The 24,276-nt window shown below is 49.2% G+C and overlaps 2 protein-coding genes across 12 annotated transcripts in view; one reads left to right on the top strand and one right to left on the bottom strand.

Moving 5' to 3' along the window:
* The window catches only part of LOC144137655 (bromodomain-containing protein 3-like), a 90,445-nt gene extending 89,631 nt beyond the window's left edge, over positions 1–814 (bottom strand). For 7 of the 11 annotated variants that reach the window (XM_077669664.1, XM_077669683.1, XM_077669636.1 and 4 more), the window contains exon 1: positions 407–814. The gene's annotated coding sequence lies outside the window, so the exon portion shown is untranslated. The remainder of the gene's footprint in view (positions 1–406) is intronic. The other 4 variants (XM_077669713.1, XM_077669642.1, XM_077669657.1 and 1 more) reach the window with 4 other exon arrangements.
* Wds (WD repeat-containing protein wds) lies at positions 518–23,397 on the top strand. The gene is made up of 15 exons (XM_077686171.1): positions 518–578; positions 1,347–1,513; positions 2,300–2,392; positions 4,872–4,968; positions 9,073–9,146; positions 9,263–9,352; positions 10,340–10,429; positions 10,527–10,610; positions 11,642–11,697; positions 14,508–14,554; positions 17,914–17,989; positions 18,082–18,115; positions 19,690–19,764; positions 22,165–22,252; positions 23,198–23,397. Exons 1-15 carry the CDS (start codon positions 518–520, stop codon positions 23,296–23,298), a joined length of 1,233 nt encoding a protein of 410 aa, XP_077542297.1. The 3' UTR covers positions 23,299–23,397.
* Positions 23,398–24,276: the final 879 nt, after the last annotated feature.

Below are 24,276 nucleotides of genomic sequence, written 5' to 3'. Positions count from 1 at the left end.
ACGAGCACGGCGACGTCAAACGCATGCTCGCCGCCGGAAGACCCCACAGGCACACACTTACTCACAGCACCAGAATATGGCGGATTTTATACACTTCGCAGCAACAAAACGCCACAGCGGTTAGGGTTCGCACAATTTAGCTCGGTGTCAAATAACCACGCACCGTTACGGCTGTCAAATGCAACGCACTTGCGCCTCGTTAACCAGAGAATCACAAAATACACCGTTTGTCACTACAAAAACACTACTTTATTAAAGTTTAGCGCTTTAGAACACAAGCTCGCAAGCCTTACTGCCGAATCAATAATGGCTGTCCTTCGGACGGGCTACAACGCCGATCGTGCTTGTATACAACCCATTTACAGCATTCAAACAATCTTCCAAGTTGAAAATAACAGTATAGTACCCTTTGCTGACGCTGTGCGCAGACTGCAGGTAGCTTTGCGCTGTCGGATGGCTCTCAATATCCATTTTCCACCCGGATTACTTGCCCGAATCTCAGATCCTGCCAACAGCAATGGCTACGCAGCGCAAGGTCGGCTTTTATACGAGGACGTTCAAATGCGAACGTCCCATTGGTCAGTTCGGGTCACATGACCCCCCAACTTCGCGTTTCTGCACTTTTCGAACCAACGGAGGATTATACTCATGTCATTGTACGTAGAAAATCCACGGCACGCACAGAGGTTCAGATATATGTCCCAACTTCGCTGTCTTACTAGCGCGAAAGTAAAACATCGGTCACACGAAGAAAGCCAGCGTCCCTCCCCACTGAGCAGCAACCGAAATGGGAGCCATCTGAAAGCTGATTCGCCATTGCTGGTCACGTGGCCTCACCTCCACGTATTTGACGACGATTGAACTATACTGTCAAATTTATAACACAATATTTTTCACTTTATCACGATAAAAAGTAATAATTTATGCTTTTCACTGCTTAAATTTATCAAGGTTTGAATACCATTACGTCATATTCCCAACGTGATGAGCGCGGTTTTGCGTGAAAACGCGAGAGTTTGCGACGCGAGAATGGTTCGTTTTTCGTTCGGGTTAACAATTTGTACAACGTGCAAATACGCTTAATTACACCTTATAGCCCCCTCGATTCAAAATCATCGGGCAGGCAGTTGGGCCCTTGTCTGTCTAAGTTCGTCCTTGCGTCGTATTTGCAAACTCAAAAACAACGTAGAGGTAGCGGCGGCCTTTAGAGCAACACTGCAATGTGATCGCAAACCTTGGTGCGACGCGATCGTGTTTTGCACCCGAGTTGGCTCCGTGCTCCGCGCTTGCGGTGCCGTGGTTGCAAGTGCACGTCGACGTTCATGTTCGTGTCTCGTCGCTGACAGAGGCACCCATTCTACCCCTAAGAGTCGCCACTCGTAAGTTCCAAGTGCGCGCGCCGGCGCTTTGGCAGCTACTGGCGTGCAGTCGTCCACATTGCACGGTGGACGACTTCTCTGGGAAGCGCGCGCTTCTGCGGGAAGCAGCGGCGTCTCTAGCGTCACGTTTTGAGGTAATCGCGCTCCGTTCGCTTCCTTTCGTTGACAGAGATTGCGCGAGTTAGCTGAATTAGCGGGCCGCTAATGTACCGCGCTCTTTCTGCGGCCGGTTATTTAACGCCATGCGTAGAGGATGCCATGCTACAGTTGATTTGTACTACCTACGAGATAATCATAAGCCAAACCATCCAGCAACACGTTTTGTGCAGACTTCAACGGAAGCACTATGCGCGTTGCAGTTGCGGCAACTATTAGATTACTTAAGAAACGGGGCCATTCGGATTGCGAGTATTTCGTGTATGCGCGTTGTAGAGGAAGAGAAGAGGTGGCGTCCTCCGAACTCGCGTGCGTGGCTGGTTAGCCGGTGTGGCTTGCAGAGTTAACTTCTGATGACTTCTGCAGTTGGAACTACGAGAAAAGGGTTCGTGATAGCGGTAGGGGTGCAGAAAACTTTCGGAAAGCAGCAGTGGCCATCCCTGGCCGGGCACCCTGAAGCTTTATTTTTAGCGTGGAATATTTGGTCATTAAGGGTAACAGGGCAACAGAGTGGATCCCTAAGAAGGCAAGCGTTGCAGGGGGCGGCAGAATGTTAGATGGGCAGATGAGATCAAAAAGTTTGCGGTGATAAATTGGTCGCAGGTAGCACAGGACCGGCGTGATTGGAGATTAATGGGAGAAGCCTTTGTCCTGCAGTGGGCGTAGATAGGCTGGTGGTGATGATGATTTGCACGCATTTCAGCAGTGAGCCAAGTGGTGCACACTGCGGTGGTTACAGTTGGAGCACGACGCCTTCCTTGCAGGCTGTGAGTGGCAGCCTGGTCAGTACGGCGCAGTCCGGGGCAACCAGCCTGGGGGGCTCCAAGCCTGGGGACCCCTCCGCAGGTGCCAAGCTGGTGAGTATCAGTTCACTGTTCCAGTCCCGCCACATCACACCATGTCTGCCTCACGTTCTAAATGCGGACCATAGTGTCGCAGCACCTATCTGGTTGTCGCCGCAACAACAATAAGTCCTCCTCCTGCAGAAAACAAGCACCCTTGGTTTGAAGCACAACGAAAAGACATGGATGGCGAAAACAAAGTGGACAGGACAGATGCTACTTTGTGTGCATCATCTGTTCATTTCGGTGCGCCTCAAACCGTGTGAACTACTCACCAACCAGGCCAGCAGGAAGCTCTGCTGGGAAACAGTCCTCCTCCAAATGGGCTGTTGTTACTGGAATGTCGATTAGCTCGTGCAGAGACTGAGGGGCTTGAAAGAACAATGAGCCCCTGGTGCCTCCTCTCTCGCTGAAATCGGAGATTCAGATTCCTTGGTTCTGTGGGGGGCCTTCTCAGTAGCCTGGTGGACAACACTGCAACAGTCGGCCTTAAAGGGACCCAGAAAAGCCTTTTGTAAAAGTTACAAAACGCCTGTATTGTCGCGTAGCACCAATATAGCGATGCAATGCCATTGGAATTATTGATATACATTCAGTAATAGCTGCGCCGGAAGCAATTAAGTGCACCTCTCCCCCCTTGCCGATCGATTCCTCCTCCCTCTCTGCTTCTTTCAAAGCAGCTGGAAACACTGGGAATAGCCATGTGACATCGCGACGCTCGACTTCCGTTCTGCGCTAGCTACATTCCTGCGCCTAGGCACGCGTCAATCGCTGCGGACCCGCCTTTGCACAGTCTGCAATCGCCTGTATCATTCAACTGATGGATCCGGACCTCAAACAGCGTCTCCTCGCAGTGAGCGCGGATATGGGCTTCGACCCGTACAGCGACACCCCGCCTCTGAACGTCGACGTGGAGCCTAGCGGCAGCAGCGACACGTCGCTCGATCCACGCAGCCCGCAAGCAGCAGCCGGAAGCCAATGGCAGTGACGTTGCCGGCGGTCGGGCGAATTAGGGGGCGCCTCGTCGTTGTGTCAGCAGCGATCGGCTCGCTGCGGCGTCGCACTCATTGGTTGAGAAAGGCTATCTTCACAAATTGTTTACAAATTATCCGTACAACGTATGGGGCTCACACATGGCTCAAAAATCGCCCGTTATGTGTTCTACCACCTGAATGCATTTGATTGCCACCTTCACAAAGCTTTTCTGGGTCCCTTTAATGCGAAAGCATTAGTTCACTTGGGGGTGGTTCAAAAATCTATTGGTGGCGTCATTGAGAGATAGCATACAAAATTAGCGTCAGATAGCACACAAAATGGCTGACAGCACAGTGAGCTTGAAAAATGGTTCACAGAATGCAGAGATTCGCGCTAAATTTCTCAGAAAAGCTCCTGCAAACAAAGTGATTGAGCTAAAAAGAAAAAGGGTAAATTTGGGTCTTGGAGGGAATCGAACCCTCTGGAAAACAAGACTGGCACGTGTCCCCCACACCACCATAGCTTGCGGAATCTAGCTGTTGGAAACGTGCGCAATACCTGGGCTGTGTGGAAACTTTCAGTTGACAGTTAGCTACCTACTTGCAAGTGTGCCCTATAAATAGACAATGCACCACCATATGGACAGTGCGCACGAAGGTCCGTGAACAAATCATGTAGTGCAGGTATTAAGGCCCGTTCACACTTGCGAGCAATGCGTCTGGAGCGACCGCCACCCTCGGTGTTCACACTTGCACACGACACGAGAAATGACGGCGATGTATTTTTGCTTTTCTTGTTGTTGCCTCTCTTTCGGAACGAGACTTCACTATAGTTTCAGTTCGTGAAGACACAGCATCCGGGTGCTTTGGCAGGATATGACTTCAGGAAATCTCTCATCCTTCCGCGTCAAGAGCAATGGCGGCAACAAAAATTGGTCGAGACCAATCGCTCTCATCGCGTGACGAAAGTGTTGCCAGGTTGCAAAAGTGACAGAAATCGCGTCGCTTTTGGATGCTATCGTCGCGAGTGTGACCGGGCCTTTAGGCACATGTACTAAGGCCTATGTGAGTAATTTGAGCATGCTAAGTGCAGAAGTAACAGTTAAAGACAGTAGCAAAGTACACTTACAGTAATAGTGTATATTCTTTACAAGGGCATTACCCGAGGCTCTGTCATAATAACAAAAACAAAAGTCACAAAGGGGGAAAGGCTGATGATAATGTCAGGACAGTCATATACCCAATGAGAAAAGGCGCAGATGGAAACTGATGATGACAATCAGAAGAAACGTTTGGCGATTAAACACTCCTGCTTTCACACGTATTACAACGTAAGGAGTGTTTAGGTGGCCTTATAACCTTCTTTAGAAAATATTTTGCAGGCACCTCGTGTAGCGAGCTAAACATTTCTAAGTAAAGATAACACAGCTTAGGGCAAAGTCCCAAGGCTGGGCTATGTGTTTGTGTGTGCCCTAGACAATGTGTCAATATTTTCCCTCTTGCTTCCTTGTGTCGTGCAGAAGCCCAACTACTCTCTCAAGTTCACCCTAGCGGGCCACACCAAGGCCGTCTCCTCAGTCAAGTTTAGCCCCAATGGGGAATGGCTCGCCAGCTCGTGTAAGTTGCCTGCTTGCCTGGCCTGTTATTTTATTCTTCTTCTCGCGTGTCTCTCCATCAGCACTGTGCTGTCCGTCTTTCTTTCCTGTGGCTAACCTTGGTGTTCGAATCAAGGTGCTGCCGGTTACCAGAAATGTGCATCCGTAGGTTAAAAAGGCATCGGATCCGGAATACGGCTGCATAATAAAAATGAGATAGAAGAGATAAACATATCAAATCGGGGGTAGTTGCAAAAAAATGTGGTGAAATAGTACAAGGCAGGGGAAGTTGCAAAATGTGCTAAGTACTTAGAGACCAGGCCAGGCACTTAGTATTGGGGATGCATGTGACTTCGGCAGTTTGTCGGTCTGTTGTTTCGTTAGTGACCAGAAAGATAAAAACATGCTGGAACAGGGAAGGCTAATCTCGTGGCGGAGATCTCGCGGACGGGCATGTGAGTTTAGCCACCACTGCGTTGAGGATTGGTGAAGTTCATTTGCCTGCCACTGGGGGGGTGAAGATACTGCAATGGAGTCCAAAGTCTGGTGACATGCGGGCTGTTGGTATGGGATAGCCACGACCAGTCTCTGCTCCATGGGAAGGGAAAGTGCAGGAAAATGGGATGTCACCACCACGTGTGGAGAAGGGCTGAAGAAAGCGCATTGTGGTAGAAGCATTCAAACTACTTGATTGGGTAGTTTATTTTGTGGTGCTTGTTGTTGCCTTTAAGTTATTGCACGAGTTTCGTTGGTTGACTTCAGTGCCTCCAAACTTTTTCAAGAGAGCTGGACTGTAAGCGCTCACAGCACGGATGACCATGGGTGGAAACATTGCTATAAGTTGCTATTGCTATAAGCCATCCGAGATATCAAAAAACGGAAATCGGTGAATGCATAGTCCCGGTTTTTTACTTTTATGACGGAATGTTCTGCATGCCTGGCTGCAGTGCACATCTATGCGTACCCAGTGTCAGTGATGGAAATTCTACGCAAAGGCCAAAATGCTGCAACGTTCCACGCCAAATGGCACCTTTGAGGAATAACTGTACCACGGTTGCTCCTAAAGCACGATTGAGAAAAGTGGAGTAAGAACAGCGCACACCTAAAGACTACCAGGCCCGGCGAGCCACATAATCACTGAACACAAATGAGCTGTCGTATGAAAAATGTCGATGCACATTTCGGATGTTTAATATGCGTAGCTGTGAGCAGCAAAGTCTGGGTGTCCCCCCTGTTCGTATCCTCTTACCGTGCACAAACGTGGCCCATGTCTTAACACAAAAGGGCTTTCTGGTCATGTTGCCAGGTGCAAGTGGATGCGCAGTCTTCTGAGAATCCTCATATGTTGCTGGTGTATGTGTGTGTGTCTTTTCTCCTCATTCACCCTGTCAAATTCGCGGCTTGTATTGTGTGCATATCTGAACACTTCCCGCCCCGTTTATTGCGTTCACTTCCTGCCCATGAAGAGCGAAAAATTAGCATGCACTGTTAATGCATGAAATGTTTTCAGTCCCAGGCAACGCTGTCTGTAAAGGGGGAATAGACCCATGTACTGCCTTGTCTCCAAACAACAAACATCACGCTGGTGGGCAGTTTGCACGTGTCTCTGGTAGCTGCCACTGTCTTGGATGGAAACAGACAGAAGCTTGCTATCCGACTACTACGCCGACACTTGCCATTCTGTGTACAGGTTTTTGTATCAAGTGGAAGTTGTGCTATCTCACCTCCTCCTGCTTCAAACCATTGCCGCAGATAAGCAGGCCTGTGCAGCAGTTCTGTCTTTGCATCTTGCGCTGATCACCGTTCAAGAACACTGTTGTTGTTCCGTAACGCACAGCTCTCGATGGTGCTTTTATCTGTGTAATTTCGTCTCCGAGGTGGGAGGGGCGGCCCTAGTATTTGAATCAGGTTTGTTGCATTCTGCAAATGCTGTTGCCATCTTTGGAATTGGATTAAAACGTATACCCGGGTTATTCGTTACAGCTGTAAATGATGTTCACGTGCCCAGAAGTGCTAGTTGGCATCTCACTTACCTCGATTTGCATTGTGCTTTATTGGACAGGCACTAATGCCAAGCTATCTCGTTCGGATAATCTTGATCCTTCCAAGTACAGCAGTAGATGCGCAGGACTTGTAATCACGCAATGTCTTTAAAAAAAAAAACGCCCGTTTCCGTGCAAGAGGTAGGCTAACTCATTGTGAGCCCCTCGTGATGCGGAAAGTGACATTCAGTGCCCGAGTTGATTGATTGATTGCAATGCAATGATAAGACAAACCTTTGCAGTCACAGGTTGCAAAATGAATGAAGCTTCCTGCATCAGGATGAAGAACTCAATGTGATAGCATGGCTCCTTTGCATGGAAATAAGTGTAACTATTTAGAAGCAGGTGGGTGATTGTCTGCGGTTGTATTTGACAAGCCAATAAAATAGTTGGGAGTTAGTGCCCATGTAGTCCATGACGTTTGGATGGTGTAGCACCGAAGTGCATCCTTGTAAATATTTCATTACTGGTTGTGCCATATGTTCCATAGTATTTGCTAACAGCTTCATTGAAGGGCACGAATGATGTTTTATATGCGAAGCATCTCATGGTCGGGGCTATGTCCCTCCCTTGTCATTGTCGTTGTTGCGCCGTCCAAACCCCCACTGCGCATGCTCGGCTTGCTGGACGCCCGGTCCCTTCTATTGCTCCTGGAGCGGCAGTGTTGCCGGTGTCTTCCTGGGCTGGCACGAGACGAGCACGCTTCACGCACCTTCGACGTTTCGTCGTCGTCGGCAGCGGCGTGCGTCGGCGAGTCTCGGCAGGCCGTGATTACAAGCAGCCCACAACCATCCGGGGAACGTGCATCGACCTCATCTGCAGCAACTTTAGGGTTCATCCACTATAATAGCCCTTGACTTCACATTTCACAGACCATAAGGCGGTCATAATCAAAGCAGAACGCCAACCACAGCTCGACGTCACCTACGTTGAACATGAGGATGATGATGCTTAAATAAAGACAAACTCATACCCCGTACAACGTCTCTCTCTCTTTAATGCCTCTCCACTCTAACACCCCCCACCTCCTTCCAATAAAATTACACCATCTTCCCGTAGGGGAACCCTGAGTAGTATGCGAAACAGCCATGGGGTCAAGCAATTTCCCATTTCGTAGTTCCGGCAAGTGAAAAGTGTGGTAGTTACCATGGAAACCAAACGGTAAATGTAACGGTAGCTACGTACCTCAACCTCACGGAAACGACGAACTGAAAACTAATGGGCACTTGAATCGACCCCGTGCCTGCTTCGCATACTACTCGGGGTTCCCCTACGGGAAGATGGTGTAATTTTTCACCTCCAAGTGACGTGTGAACGCGTCCCGTAGCTGCTTCAAGCTATCACTTCTCCTGCCCCAAGAAATCCTTTGATGTGTGAAATCCTGTTTCCATCACTGAACTTTGTAACATCTGCCCTAGCTGCGGAGTGGGTATTTCCCATGGGAACCACGTTCCTAAGTGTGTGAATGTTCATAGTTGTGGCATGCAGCGGGGGGAACATCGGGTGTTTGTTCAGTGGACTGGGGTGGGAATCTTGCTGACTTTCAGTTGATCGAATACTAAAATGGAGTCTGGGAATTCACGACACCAACAACCTTTTGTGAATTTCGTCCGCTAATTCTCAGTAGCCAATGTAGGGGGGAAAGAAGTCGAGTGTGCCTCCCTTCCCAAAATCTGCTGCGAGCCTTGGTGGCCAGCTTGCTTAAATTTTCCATTGTAGCATTCGTTGCGAAACCATCCTCTCAGATTGCGGGTTTGAGAAACAGGGCCGCTTTTCTTTTCTTTTTGTTCGTAGCACACTGGTGTGAGACTCAGCATGAAGAAGCGCTTTCAAGTCGAGGCGCTTCCCCGAGGAGGGGTGCCATGTTCCAGTAGACAGGGCCATGAGCGTGTGGAAGAGCTTAGGACAGGATAATTTCTTTAAGAATATATTGAGAAAATGGCGGTGTACAAGTGCACACAAGAAGCTACGGAGATGCTGGTTGTGGTGTTAAAACAGCGATATCTCAGCTGCACCCTTTGGAGCTAGGGTGTTGCCGAGTGGAGCATTGAGTGCATGTCTTTTTGGTGGCGGCGTTTGCGCAGCTGCGGACAAGCTGATCAAGATTTGGGGCGCCTACGACGGCAAGTTCGAGAAGACCATTCCTGGGCACAAGTTGGTGAGTGGGGGGGACGCCAGTGATGGGGCATGCCTCGGGGGGTCGAAGCATAGTGCCACCCTGCTTGGGGGGGAACTCTTGGGGGCTTACACTGCACTGCCCACTGTCCTTTGCAGGGAATCTCGGACGTCGCCTGGTCGACCGATAGTCGACTGCTGGTGAGCGCCTCGGACGACAAGACGCTCAAGATCTGGGAAGTGAGCAGCGTGAGTGCCGACCTCTGTGGGCAGCCACCCTCGTCTTTTCCCCTCCAACTAGGTGCGAACCAGGTACGGGGAATGGTGGCACCTGTCAGCGAGGCTAGTGAAGTTGTGTGCATCAGAAGGGGACTCTTCACTGACAGTTGCCACCCTGCCCCGCTCGCATCTTGCCCTCCTTCCAAAGGGTTTAAGCAGGACGAGCACTTGTCCTGGTCACTGCTGCACACCAGCTTGTTGATGCTTTTCTAGCGCTTGCTTTCCAGCCTGGTTCTGTTACTGGTCGCTGTGGCACACGGGCCTGCATTTTCAAAAAGCTGCCTCAGTGGATATATGGGGAAGATTTGAAAGTAGGCCATAAACCATTTTATGCCCGAAAATATAGACCCTGTCTCGGGTATCAGCTGGACAGGTAAGGTTTATCCTCGCAGCTTTCTTGGTTTTTGAGTGCGGTAACCTGTTCCATCTGTTGAGGAGCCAATCAGTTGCCCTGGCTAGGCCAAACAGCCTGGGTAGGCCAAACAACTCTGAACTGCTCTCTCCATTCTGCCCGGGGCCTGGCCGGCGGTCTTGTTATTGGCAAAAGTCTCGCGGCCCCAGATGGGCACCGAGACCACATTATCATTTGGCTTTGAACGATAACAAGCCTGCCAAGCTTGCCTCTGGCAAAAGGTGGAAGGTGGGTGTGGCGGCTAGAGTAATTGCGTGCAATGGCTGCCTCCGGTCTTGTTTGATTTAATGCAGCCTTCAAGTTTGGTGAGGTGCAGTATTTGCTGTTGAAACGTTGGTGCAAAAGCACTGAAGGTATGGGTGCAAGCACGTTTGTGCGTATGGTGGCAAGGGTCGTGATGTGGAGGCAGCACTGAAGAGCTGCTCGTCGCACTCGTATTGATCCCTTTTCAAATCTGCCCTGCATCGGCTGAGTTTCTTGGAACTGTGCGGCTTTTATTTTGAGGCCCCCTGAGGCTCGAGCGAATGCTGCTGTTGGTGACGCAGGGCAAGTGCCTGAAGACACTCAAGGGCCACAGCAACTATGTGTTCTGCTGCAATTTCAACCCCCAGTCCAACCTGATCGTCTCGGGCTCGGTGAGTGTGCTGGGTGGGCGGGAGGATCTCCAGAGCGGCGGCCCTGTTGCGCTGTGCCAGTGCAGTCTGACGAGAACGTTGCGCTGTGCCGTTTCAGTTTGACGAGAGCGTGCGCATCTGGGACGTCAAGACGGGCAAGTGCCTCAAGACGCTGCCGGCACACTCGGACCCCGTCTCAGCGGTGAGTACGTGCATGCTCCCATACCTAGTACAGGGTCTCAGAGCAGTAACTCACACTGGTGTCAGTGGTGAAGTCCCCCACTGTGGTGAAGTCTCCTTGCGCCGTCTGCAACGGAAGCAGTGCCCTCATCAGACTAGACGGAAGCAGCACTCAAAAAGGAGGACACAAGTGGGAAGAAGGGCGACACAGATGTGCATCTGTATCGTCCTTTCTTCCCACTTGTGTCCTGTTTTGAGGGCGGTTTTCTGTTAGCCGTAATGTGCCAGCTAGCCCAACAATGCGTTTTGCAAGTGTCCCTCGTAAGGCGTTAGGTTGGCCATCGTTGAGTGGAATTGGGTGGGAGGTCACTGTACCTGGAATGCACCAGGTTCATATGCATGTTCATGTCAGATAATATTAGGAATGATTATTATGAATATATCAGGCATGAAGAAGAATTGCTAAGCGCCCCTTCGGAAACTTTGATTGTAGTGGCATTGCAGTAATAAACCATTTTCCTGTTGAAGGGAATGAAACGCACTGAACTGTACAGGCATTCGCCTGGGGAATGGGAATACTATGTTGGTGCAAAAATTTTAGTCGTTCGAGCCTTCTTTTTTATTATTTATTGGAGGAGCCCTCAACAGCATTACTTAAACCTCTGCATTAAACACATTCACTAAACCTGTGAAATGCACGCACCACTGTGATGCCATATTGGCGCTGTGAGTACCAAATAAATAGTTTCTTTTCAAAGATGAATCCAAACTCTAATTGGAGATCCAGGATTTATATCCCGAATTCATGCCTGGAAACGTCTGTGGATCCAGGCTTCTTTTAGAGCAAGAGAACGTTGAGCCCAGTACATAGCCTGCCTCGTTACTGGCTGGAGGCCTTCTCCGTTGGCCCATTCACAGAGACGCTTTCGTGACGTTTGACCTGGGGTGGAAGCACTCCCCGAAAGACCCTTCCCGGCGTGGGCTTGCTCGCAGCGTCCACTTACTTGCGGCCACTGTTTGGGGAGTTGCCATGAACTCGCTTCGTGAATGCAGGTGCACTTCAATCGGGACGGATCGCTCATTGTCTCCAGCAGCTATGACGGCCTTTGGTGAGTTGCACCACTTGCGCTCGCACTCGCACTCTTCGTACCAATGGGAGTGGGATCTCACTTGTACGGAAGGTGTTTTTTGTAGTCGCACCATTCCTGGAGAAGTAAGGTGCCCGACTAATATTTTTGTGAATCCTGAGTTTTGCTTTTGGAGCCATACTTTTATGTTGGGAAAGGGAGGTTTAAAAAAAAGTATCCATCTCTTGCAAACATTGCTTAGAGCAAACTTGCATGTTGGTGAAGTTTGGGGGTGAATAAAAACTGTGCAAAGTTCTTTTCACGGTGCCCTTGGCATAATGGTTGAGCAACAGGCCTCACGGCCATGCCGCTTGGGTCGGGTATACAGAGTCTTCGCACAAGAGGGTTGGTCGCAGGCTGTGCCACTGCACCTGGGCAGCCGTCTCCGCATTGCGTAGCATGTCTCCGGCTGCCTAGAATGAGCATCCATGTTACATACACATTGGTTGCTTCCCGAAAACTGCTGTGGTTGGGCCTCGCAGCATGTGGTGCTGAGCAAAGTTGACAACGTGAACACCACGTACCACTACGCTAAATGGCACACCTTACGACTGCCGCAGTTGGTCTTGAAACAAACCAAATAAAGCTTTTTGGGACCCATTCACTATTCACACTGTGTTGGGGAAGGCTGAGACGCTAGCACTGTGTTTGGAGGCAAATAGCGATTCGTGGGGGTAGGCCGTTGTGTCGCTGATCGTGTCTGAGGTGCACACTTCATCACAGGTATGGATGGTAGTGCAATGTGTGAGGTTTGATTCAAGGAAGGATTTAGAATTGTAGAAGTCAGTTTGTATACTGTTTGTCAAGGCTAACTGTCTGAAGCGTCTGTTTGTTGTCCCTGATATTTCTGGTGGTGAAGCCTTACAGGTGGTATTTTTGCATATTTTTCTTTTAATTTTGGCAACATTCTTAGCGCGCTGATCACCCATCACTTTTCCCACATATTTGTTGAGCTGCATAACATCCGTCGGGGCTCTAAGCAGCATCAAAAAGACCCTTCATGCTCAGCAGGCCAAACGAACTCGTGGTTGCCAATAACCATGCCTCATCTTCCTGCATTTTGGCCTTACGTTCTCGGATATCTATAATCTGATTGCAGAACAGAAGCAAAAATAAACTTGCTGCATGCTCACTGCTACAGCTGCCCATTTTCCACTGCAAACAGCTGACACCTGGCTCCGGCGTGCCAGTTTTCGAGGAGGAACCAATATTTCACTACCTTTGCCCGAGAGGAAATTGTTGGTGCAGATGTAATAATGGGCACAATTGAGTCATGATGCGTCTCTCCTACCTGTCATTTCGGACAGCCGAGAACGGCTCCACAGCAGCCCCATGGTTTATTTGCCCATAGAGTTTCTATGGTGGGTGCAGTTTTCGACAGCCCAGGAACTTCTCAGAACTGCTCTAGATGGGCAAATGGAAGAGGATAAGTGGCTCTGTGGCTGTTTAGCCGAATGGTCTGTGCCATTCACATTGTTCACCTAACTCAGCTGCACACTGTGGCAGGTCTAGGCATCGTTTCAGTTTTGCTGGGAGAGGCCAAGATTCGGCATGCACATTCATTGTGGGCAGCTGTAGACATTCACGAATAGGGGAGGGAGTGCCAACAGAAAGCACGTCGGCCGTCTCGTTTGGTGCCACCAACCACCAATGCCGAGGTGGCCACTCGAGCTTATTGGCGCCGCCCCATGGCCAAGCCTCAGTGCGAGGACTCTATACCTTCCCTTGCTCATGGTTACAAAGTAGGAAGGGAGTGGGGGACCGGAGCCACCAGAAGAATGTCATGCTGCACTTTTGTGTGTGTGCGTGTGTGTAAGGTGTACTGTGTTTTTGTGGAACATTGGTGTGCTGTGCTCTAAAAAAAAGAATAAACCGGAAAAAGTTAATGCGCATGTTGGACCTCTTGTGTGTTTGGTTCTGCGAGAAAGCCATGGAGAGGGAGGCAGAATGATCTGAGAACTGGGAACAGCTCAGTGGAGAAGGCAGCCTATTGCTCCCCTTTATGGTTGCTTCGTTTGTTGTGGCAACAAAGTGAAAACAGAAGTGCTAATTCTGAACACAGTGGTAACACTTAAAGGCTTATTATGCACTAACTCATGACTGGTTTTCATTAAACAATTCATGAGTATACATGCCTTTATACTCGTGGGTATATTGCCATACAAGTCTTTCTGGCTGTCTCCCTTTGTTCAAATGCACAACCATTTTATTTTGGCACAAAGAACAGCAAGTCAGGGAAATTGTGGAAGCCCACCAGATTGTAAAAGCTGATCCGACATGCATCAGCCAGCCATCTATTGCCTTGCTAAACGGGGAAGTAACATACTTAAATGCGCCTGTGCAGGGCATGCATATTGGAAACCTATGATTGGTTTGAATTTGACTTCTCTTTTTTATGCATATGTTGATTCAAAGGTTGTTAGATTTCATTGCACACGTGTGGCCAAGAGTGCTGGAAGGGTGATGTGTGATAGATGCGTTATTTGGGTCGTAAAGGTATATATACCTATGCTCATGAATTGTTTCGTTAAAAAACCAGGTGCATGTCAATGCTTGTTGTGTCTTTTTGAAGTGTTCCTTTCCAGTCCAGATTTAGTGCTTATGGATAGTATCCAACTATAGCCCAACTTTATATTCTTTTACTGTGACAACAATATCTTAAAAACAGCAGGCCTGGTGCCCCCTTTTTTTTTTTTACGAATCTAGTGCCTGCACGATTAACTAGCACATTGCTCAGCACCTTTGCAGAGTGAGTTCCCTGCAGAGGCTCATTGATGGCTTCCCTCTTTCAGCCGCATCTGGGACACAGCTTCGGGCCAGTGCCTGAAGACTTTGATAGGTGAGTGCACCCCCTTCGCGAGAGGAGTCTGATGCGGGCCCATTGTGCAAACGATCGTGTCTATAGGCATGCTGGCCTGGTGTCTCCTTGCTTCGGGGTGCCAGTTCTTGTGGGTTATCAGAAGGGTTGAGGGGACGTGGCAAGAAAAATTTGCAGGCGCTTTCCACTGAGCTCTGCTTGTATGAGGTGTTGTCTCATTATTGCGTGCACTTGGGGGGAAAAAGTGGCAAGACTGTAGACGCCTTGCCAGTAGGCTTGCTGCTGGTTAATTCTGGCACGCTGTACGCTGTTCTAACTCCAGTGTTCTGTTGAAGGAGTGTGTGTATCAGGTGAACGGGGTAAGAGTATTTTTAAGCTGCTGTTACATTGGCGAAGGTGTCCCCGAACCGAGGTACGTCGTTTCCGTCTTGTAGTGGTAGTGTGGTGAACGAGTAGCGAGCAGAAGAGTTGCCTTTGTTTTGAACGACGAAGAGCCAAGAGCAAAACTTCTCTGGTTTAATGCATGGTTACAAAAGAGCAGCAATGATGCAGGAACAGCATCCAGACGTGCTTGCAGAATGGCAGTCAATCGGGCAGAGCAACACTCTCAGTCGAGCCCGTGATTCAAACTGGCTCGGCTCGCCAAAGGGCAAGAATTTATACCCAAAAGTGCCAGCAGTCAACAGGCTTCCAGCGTGTTGCCCAGCATGAAAAAGAGCAAACACACAAAACACATCCATCTTCCCTAGATGAGGTGTTCGAATGGCCCTAGAATTGGTGGCAAGGTCCCTAGAGGTCTGCGCATTCTCCGCCAAGAGAAGTTTGCAGGGGGGGGAGGACGGTGAGTCGTGTACCACTGCTGCCGCTGGCATGAGTCACCGGTCTCGAGCGCACACATTTTCGACCTGCCCGTGGAAGGACGGGCTTTACTGCCACACAGAAAACTTCACCGGTGCACCAAACTTCTATTATGCGGGCACAGGGTAACGGCGAAGCAATTTGCACTGAATAGTTGCAAGCTCTTTGACTTAGGCTCACTGTACTCTGAGCAGGTAAGCTGAAGTGTCTGCTTGGCTGGAACCAGGGAGTGATTTTTGGTGGTAAGCAGCCTTGGTGGCATGCTGGCAAGTGTGTGGGACTGCGTTTCATGGATTGCCAGCATGCTTAACCCACATCAACTGGCTGTAGAGAAAGGTGTTACCTGTGAAGTTTGTGAAGATGTTGAAGATTTAGATGGCACCAAATCGCACTGCAAAGCAGCATGGCGTTGGGGCGGCAGTTGGGTGGCAGACATGAAGGCCTCTCTTCCCTGCTTTGTAAATGAACTGAGGCTTTTGCTGAGTGAGGAGGAGGATTGCATGAGTTGAACTGCTCCTGGACTTCCGGTGGACAGTGGAGAAAAGGTAGCACAGGTTAGAGTGCGCACTTGCAAATAGGAGTTTGACAGCTTTGCTGTACCAAAAAAAAAAAAAAAGGTGAGGCGGTGGGGCGCCACTGTACCTGGGAGCCTGACCCTTTGGCAGACTGAGTGCTTGCCAACAGCATATCCAAAACTTGCATCTTGGGTTCACGTGTGCCTAAAATTACCTGCCCTCAACTAGCAAGGTCCCGGCTGAAACTGCACTTCCCACCGACCGTGCACCATTTTACGCACCTACATTCTTTGGTTTCTCCCCGCGGTGATGGCTGCCATGCGTGCGATTGGGCCGCCTTTTGTTTTTGCTGACCTCAACTCTGTGCTGCTGAGTCTGCCTGTGGGGTGCAACTGCAGGTGCTTTGTGTGGCCACTTGGCTAAGGGGGAGCCAAGAGCCTTGAAATGTCGCACAGTGGCCGCCTAGAGACCACAAAGCTTTTGCTAGGGCTTTATTGAGTGACCCCTTTGTTCTCTCATGTAAGACTCGCTAGAGCTCCCCTTGCCTCACGGTCCTTCCCTCTTGCTGGTCGGCAACGGGCCGTTCACAGGGTTGCGGTTGCTTTGATGAGCCTTTTTGTTGGCTGACTTGCACACAGCCACATGTCTGTCGGCTCTGCCGGTGACCTTTGTCGGGGTTCATGGGAGCACCCCTTTCTGGGCGCACCCTGCCATGGGCACGTTGTGCCTTTATAGGTGGGTGCGGTGGCGTTCGCTTCCCCTGTAGGAGGGGCAGCTTTTTCTTAGGTCCCCGCGTAGACAGGGGAAAACAAATTGTGGGCAAGTCAAGGGTTTGACGGACAACCGTCTGGTCGGGAGGGTACATTTGAGAGAGAAAGAGGGCACCGACCAAGTAACGAAAAAGAAAAAGAAAAACTTAAAAGACGTTTCGGCTCCCGCACGGGAGCCGAAGATTTAGATGGCACCAAATTAGATGGCACCAAATGTGAACAAGGCTCCCGTGCGGGAGCCGAAACGTCTTTTAAGTTTTTCTTTTTCTTTTTCGTTACTTGGTCGGTGCCCTCTTTCTCTCTCAAAATTGTGGGCAGTTGCTGCGGGGGCACAAAGGGCTTGTCGGTGGCAGGTGTCAGCATTCACAAGCCGGTTCAGGATGCTAGTGTAAAGTGGGGTGGGGGTTTCATTTGTGGCTCCATTTGCAGTTATTTGACTACTTAGCCATAGGTGAACTAGGCTTGCAGCGCACTGCAGAAGGAAGATCCTTGTGCACCATTCGCAGCCACCGCACCAGCTACTGCAGGGACATCACACTACTTTCCGATTTGTTTTCAAGCAATTGCAGACTTTGATATTGGGATTTTTTACCCATTTCGTAGTTAATATTCACCTGAAGTTTCTTCAGGCACAGTTTCTGCAGGTTTAATATCTTGACAAGTGGCTAAATGTAGCCTTGGAGACAAGCGAGCAAAAGAGGAGGGGTGTGAGAGAGGCGGCACTCTTGAATGCACTTTTCTTTTGAAAGATGCATGGATATCTCCTGAAAAAACCCACAACGTGGCCTATGCATTCTAGATTCTTCACTGCTGGTAAGGTAATTAGACAGTGTTTAGTATCACTCTGTCAATGCACCTCGTTGTCCCTTTGAGAGGGCTTTCTGTTGACTCGGAAAGAGCTCTAGGCATTGGCACTGGGCATCCGCTGTCGGTGCTGAGGCATGCTGTGCAGGCCCCTCGTAGAGCAGCCCGAAGGGCACCAATCAATGCCACCGCCACCGATCTCTCCTTTACGTTCTCCTTCACCGAGCTTTTTACGTGCGTGTTTATTTTGTGCTTGCTAAGCAACTGACCGGTATCAGTGGCCAGGCCCGCCAAATACTCCACACCTGAGGAGAGTCTGGCTTGAGACTCTCTCTCGGCTGTCTGCCATTGACAGCTGTGGCCATTGCAGCTGGTCTTAATGGGCGCCAGCAGCTGGTTGGTGGTGTAATCATTGCCTCTTCTCCTCCCGCAGATGACGACAACCCCCCCGTGTCGTTTGTCAAGTTCTCGCCCAACGGGAAGTACATCCTGGCAGCCACCTTGGACAAGTGAGTCTGGCAGCTTTTCCACCTGCACCAGTGTGCATGCCCTGCCTTGCGCACAGCAGCCCTGTCACAGTGTGCCTCCCCTCCCTTTGCAGCACGCTCAAGCTGTGGGACTACAGCAAGGGCAAGGTGAGCTGCTCTCTCTGTGTCTCTTGTGCCTGCATCTCTCTGTCATCGCATTCGCTGGGCTGGGCCCCTTTACGGCACTGGGAGCCAGGAACAGGCTGCAAATGTTCTTTTGCAACAGAAGTGTCATTTTCACTTGGACTTGTGGCATCCTGACCCTTTGGCAGACTGAGTGCTTGCCAACAGCATATCCAAAACTTGCATCTTGGGTTCCTTCTGATTTTATCAACTTTTCTCCGGTAGCTGTTTTGTAACTGCTTATTCTGAACGGTAATGAAAAAGCTGTACGTATCGTGGTCCTCTTTAAATGTAGTGCCACAAAAGCCGTTTTCGTTAAATGACACAAACTGCTTAATATGTTAATGATTTCATTAAAAGTGGAACTGGTGGCAGGAAAACTGGTAAGATGATGTGGATCACCTTGGCAATCAAGGAACATTCTCTAAAGTTCCTGTGTTTTAAATTAGAAAAAACCAATTGAAATGCAGAAGTAACCACTCAACTCGTTCAAATGAAAGGGAAAAAAAATGGCAGCATCTCCACTCCGTGGATGATGGCGAGGGTGCGGAGTACGGGGACTCGAAATGACATCCAAGTTGCGCCCCGAGTGACATCAGATCTGCACCCCAACCGTCATTTGATTTGAGCCGTGAGTTGCACCTTGACTATTCCCTAAATTAAACTGCAACTCGCGGCTCAAATCGAAGTTCGCTTGGTGGTGGTGTGCGCACGGATGAACGCGGACAGCCATTGGGAGGTCCTAAGGTACTCCGCATTGTTATACGCGAGGGAGTAAGCCGTTTGACGTTTGACTCCCGGTCGTAGCCCAATGGGTAAGACAACTGACACTAACTCTGTCTGGTCTATCAGGCACAGGCTCGAATCCCGCCGGTGCCTGTATGATTTTTTGCGATTTTTACAAGCTATGCGCACGGACGCGGACGGACATAGTGCGGTTCTAAGGTACTCCGCACCTAATATTTTATGTAGGGAAGGGGCACACGAAATCTTTTTTCATGCCCTTAATTTTCAATAAAGGCTGAAAACGGTAGAACTTTGAAATACATGTAACCTGAACTTTACCAAATTATGGCTTGTAAACCATTAGAAGTAGTACCTAGCTTCTTTGTGTATGTATGTTGGTCAGTAGTTGTATTTACGATTTCTAAACTTTGGAAGGTGTATAAACACAGCTTGTTGGATGGTGGCGTTACATTCGTAACACTGATATGCATTTTCATGGGAGCAAAACATGTGTCTGGTAATTTTTCGAATGGAAAGGTTTGATTGCTGCTTACGTCCACTGCTGCCTTGCTTACAATTTGTGACATTGCAGCTTCACTGCATTAAAAGGGGGCTACAGGGATTCATGTTCTATAAGCAGTGGAAGCATCTTTCATTGCTGAAGAAGTGTTTGAAAAATTATGAAAAGGGAAATTTGGACTTCCTTTGGGGCATCAAGGGGGAGCTTAAAATGTGGCCTGTGTACATGGCGACGACACTCAACGGAAGTATGTTGATCTCAGCAGTGATCTAGATTGCCACTTTGAATATGCTTCCTTCTTTTTCGCGTGCAGTGTCTGAAGACGTACACGGGCCACAAGAATGAGAAGTACTGCATCTTTGCAAACTTCTCCGTCACAGGTGGCAAGGTGGGTCCCTCGATCCATGCACTTTCATTGGGTGCGGGGCCAACGGTGCTAAGCGGCCTGCCCATGGCGGCATCCCAGGCGGCTGCTGGATCTGCGAGACCTGTGGATAAAGGGGCAGACAACCAATATTTTTGTCAAGTGTATGTTCTGTAGCCCAGATGAAAGGGCATCCCTTAAAGCACCTTAACGAGAAACGGTTTTGCTGATAATGCCCTAGAAGTTTTCAAATCGAAATTTTTAGATGTGCGAGCCATGTGTCCTCCCAAAAATAATGCAGTTGTGCGGCAACATACTTTTGTTTGTGTGCGAGATGAAAAGCGATATTTAAAAAGTTGTCCCCAGTTGAAAAAAGTGTGAATCACGGGCCCTACCCGCCGCGGTGGCTCAGTGGCTAAGGCGTTGCGCTGCTGAGCACGAGGTCGCGGGTTCGATTCCCGGCCGCGGCGGCCGCTTTTCTGATGGAGGCGAAAAGCAAAAACGCCCGTGTGTACGAGATTTCGGCGCACGATAAAGATCCCCAGGTGGTCAAAATTAATCCGGAGCCCTCCACTACGGCGCGCCACATCGCCTGCGTTGCGTCGGCGCGTTAAACCCTACAATCAATTAATTGAATCACTGGCCCTTTTTTTTTTTTTTTTTTATGTATTAGTCTGTTTTTTACGAAGGCGCCATCTGTTGGGATGAACTATAGGTAGAAATTGGCTTCACGTTGTGGAAGTCGGCAGTTCAGTCGGCAAGCTGTCGTTGGCATATTTGAAATCTGAAATCAAATGTTTCATATTTCGGCAGAAGAAACACCCCCGGACGGAGGCAGAACCGTCAAAGCTCCTTCACTGGGTCTGTTTACTGAAAGCTGCAGTTGATTCTGGGCATGAAGGGGCTCAGTTAGCCACACAGAGCAACTCAGCGGCGGCAGGCAGCGTGTCCGAAAAAATTTTCAAAATAATGTTTAAAAATACGTGTACAATTTATACTTATAGAAATACTTGTGTTCAGAGGTTTTCAATAAGTGAATAAATGTTTCAGCCGTTAGAGTAGCTACTAGGTTTGCAGGTCACATGACCAAGACATATTGTAGTGTCAAGTTTCTACACTGCGAACTGCCAGCCTTCCAATTTCAGAAAGTTGGGTGCCAAATTAGTATTATTTCCACCAATTTGTTTATATATTGCTTGTGGCTACTGGGCTATATAAAACGTTGGCTGTCATATGAGCTAGAGAACATATATGCGACAAAAATCGGTGGTCCATCCCTTTAAGGCAAAGCTGTGTTGTGTTAACCGATATATTGTTGTATGTGGCACCGCCAAAAGTTAATTGCGAATATGGTGACCGTTACTGGTCACGATATTCTTTGATGACCATTACTGCGAGATGAATTTTTGTGTCTCAACGGGTATTCATTCTGCTGATTAGTACTACTATCTGCGTGTTTGTAAAAATAAAACCCAGATTTGTGAAAACTCATTCTTCTCTTTTAGAGCTTTTTATCCTCTCAAGTGACATGTAAAGAAGTTTTTGTCGAATCCTAAAAGACGCAGCATTGCTTGTGTTGCAGGGTGCAAAACTCGACTGTCAATTTTCTGGAATGAAGTGAAAATTGCAAGTCTGTGACAACATGAAAATGTTCATGTTGAAAGAGTGGCAAGTCAACACCACTTGTCCCCCCATTACGGGAGAGGGAGTGGGGGACGGGTGAGGGGATATGTCAGTCTCCTTGGGGAACTAACTGTCCAGGGGCGAATGAGAAGGCTGCATTTTGAGGCTTATTGGCATGACCAGTGACCAGTAGGGTTAACTTCTTTATCTTGTCCCATGACACAGGTTCTTTCGCAGTAAGTATTTGGACACGCAGTTTTGTGGGGCTTCAGTTAGGTAGACGTAATGCATAGGCGTGTACGCCCTGATGGCAGACAGCACTGGGGAGTCGTGGACAAGACACAGTTAACGGGACAGTGGCATTTAATTAAATTAGGGTCATCCATAGAAGCTGATCATAGACTCGTGTTAGGCCACTTCTTGGAGCAAGTGAGGAATAAAGCCAAATAATGCTCAGAAAGTGTGCTAGAGTATGTAAAAAATTTTAACCAATTTGCGTTCTGTGACCTGAAGCAGACGTGATGTTGTACGGGAAGGGAATTGTGTCACTGGGCATAAGAAATGGCATGCTTTTTGTGGCCGCAGGCAATGTTATGGGCATTCCAAGTGCATTCAATTCAAAACCAATCCTTGGTGCGTAGCCCAGTCTCCCAGCTGAAACAAGTGGTCCCAGGAATGGCCCAGCTGAGCAATGTGTTTGTCAAAGCCGTAGGCGTGCAATGGAGGTAGAGTAGCATCGTGAAATCAGTTGCGAATGCGCCCCGTGTGGTTTCTTGTGCCAAACCCAATGTCCCTGCGCAGTGGATCGTGTCGGGTTCGGAGGACAACAGCGTGTACATCTGGAACCTGCAGACCAAGGAGGTGATGCAGAAACTGCAGGGGCACACTGGTGGGTGTTCACTTGCTCTTTTCTTTGCGGGGGTTCGCTGTGGGTGTGGTTGCTGCATGGTTCCCACTAAAACGCAAAGGTCTTGGTCCCGAAAGGTCCTCCCGCATGAAGACACAAATCCATCTGCCTACAGGAAGCGGCTCCCGCCACCAGGCTTCACAGATGTGTCTGCGTGGCACTACAACACGAGGGCACAGTCACTTATTTTGAGAAACAGCATGAACAGGCAGGACAGAGAGTGTCGCGTCTCTTCACACTTGTCCGGTTCCCAAAATAGGTAGTGTGACGTTGTCTTCTCACGTCAAACCCAGTGTCGCCACTTAGGTGCGGTCCAAAAGCCTGTTGGGATCTGCATCAAGCTGTCTGCAAGTCGAACCAGTGTACAGGCCGCCACCCCCTTGGGAGTAGCCCTTACCAAGGAAGGGCCATATGACGAAGTGAATCGTTCATGCCGTTACGCCCAATAACACTGCAAAAAACATCACTCAAGGGGAGGAGGGGACACAAACACGGTGCTGCTCCTCTTCTCGTGTGATGTTTTTTTTGCGCTGTTATTGGGTCTCATGTACCAGCTCGCCCAATCGTCCATTCTGGAAGTACCACTCGTGAGCACCTGATGGGGCCATACATGGGGAGTGATAGGCAGGATTTTGCCAAGCACCTCCTGCGGGTGTTGCTAATGGTGTGTCAACCAGGAACTCTGCCTTTGCGTAGCAATGCATGGTATTGACAGAGCCTTGATGTGCTTTCTGGTATTAGCTGGGGCAATTGAAATAGGATACAGTTGTCTATGTGCATGTAGGTTTTGACAGCGAAGCTGTTTGTCTTTAGTTAGTGGGGCTCTTTTGTGTTGCACGTGTGCATAGAAAAACCCTCGCAGGGTTGCGTGTGTGGTAAAAGAGGAGCTTTTCCAGGAAGCAATAACGGGGTCGCATTTGCACGCAGATGTGGTCCTGTGCACTGCGTGCCACCCCACGGAGAACATCATCGCCTCAGCCGCCCTGGAGAACGACAAGACCATCAAGCTGTGGCGCAGCGACACCTAGGGTCGCTTCCCCCCTCCCCCTGCCGTGTTCATTTGATGACTGTATAAAATGCACGAGTATTGCGTGCCACTCATTAATAAAGGATGCTGACTGAACAAAGCTCCTCCTGTGGCGCACACTCGCTGCGGGTGCCCTACTCGCACTGCCACGGTAAATTCCTTAACTGTGTCAACAGCGTATACCTGTCAGTGAATGTCGGAGCGGAGTGATTGAGAAGGTTGAGTGAATACCATCTACTTGTGGAAATCGTATCAGGCTCCAAGGTGCTGGCTCAAAGCCACGCCATATACAGTGGAATCACATTAAACCGTACCCGCATGCCGTAGTTTCTTTTTATACATAGTTAAGCCGAATCCCCGACTCGGTTTCGCTTTTACCTAATGCATTCGGATAAACGGTAGTGCTGGCTAGTACGTAATTTCTTCGGGTCCCCATCGGGTACGGTTTAACGAGGTTTTACTGTATGTGAGAAAAGGAAACAGCGCAGATTTAGAAAAACCGGTTCTCAAATCGCAGTGGCTGGAGAATGTAGCTTTTGCTTTGTCCACTAAGACGAACTTAACTACTGCAAATTTCTGATAGAACACCCACCCAAATTACTGAGATTGCATACCAGTATGCAGGAGTAGTGGGTCAAGTGCCCAAAACTGCAAAAGGTGGCCGTGTTTGATGCATCAGCATGCATGTGTGTTCATTTTCTCACCCGTCGCCACTGAATAACGCCTAACCTGGTGCTTCTCGAAAGCTTCACTTCTACCGAACCCTTGCCTTCCGGATGAAATCTGACAAATACCCTCTCGTTGGTTCCAAGCCTGATGACTTTATTTTCACGCATTAACCCAACCATGCATGCAGCCTGCTTCCCCATGTTGTGCCAAGAGAAAAGAATAATGTTATTCCCACATGTTGGCTGCACCATTGACCCCGTTATGCAACCTTTCAGGCATAAAAACGCCATGCCATGCTAATTCTGGTAAC

This window comes from Haemaphysalis longicornis, unplaced genomic scaffold, assembly GCF_048455015.1.
Source record: "Haemaphysalis longicornis isolate Haplotype H1 unplaced genomic scaffold, Haemaphysalis longicornis Haplotype H1 scaffold_1, whole genome shotgun sequence".
Lineage (NCBI taxonomy): Eukaryota > Metazoa > Arthropoda > Arachnida > Ixodida > Ixodidae > Haemaphysalis > Haemaphysalis longicornis.
Note: the sequence above shows the minus strand (reverse complement) of the source record. Positions and strands in the feature narration are given on the sequence as shown.

What these genes read in the sequence shown, in the direction of transcription:
- Wds (XM_077686171.1), top strand. Translation starts at nt 518, where the DNA reads ATGGCTACGCAGCGCAAGGTCGGCTTTTATACGAGGACGTTCAAATGC. An exon ending in AGATCTGGGAAGTGAGCAGC is followed by an intron (nt 9,353 to 10,339) that starts GTGAGTGCCGAC and finishes TTGGTGACGCAG; the next exon opens with GGCAAGTGCCTGAAGACACT. An exon ending in GAAACTGCAGGGGCACACTG is followed by an intron (nt 22,253 to 23,197) that starts GTGGGTGTTCAC and finishes ATTTGCACGCAG; the next exon opens with ATGTGGTCCTGTGCACTGCG.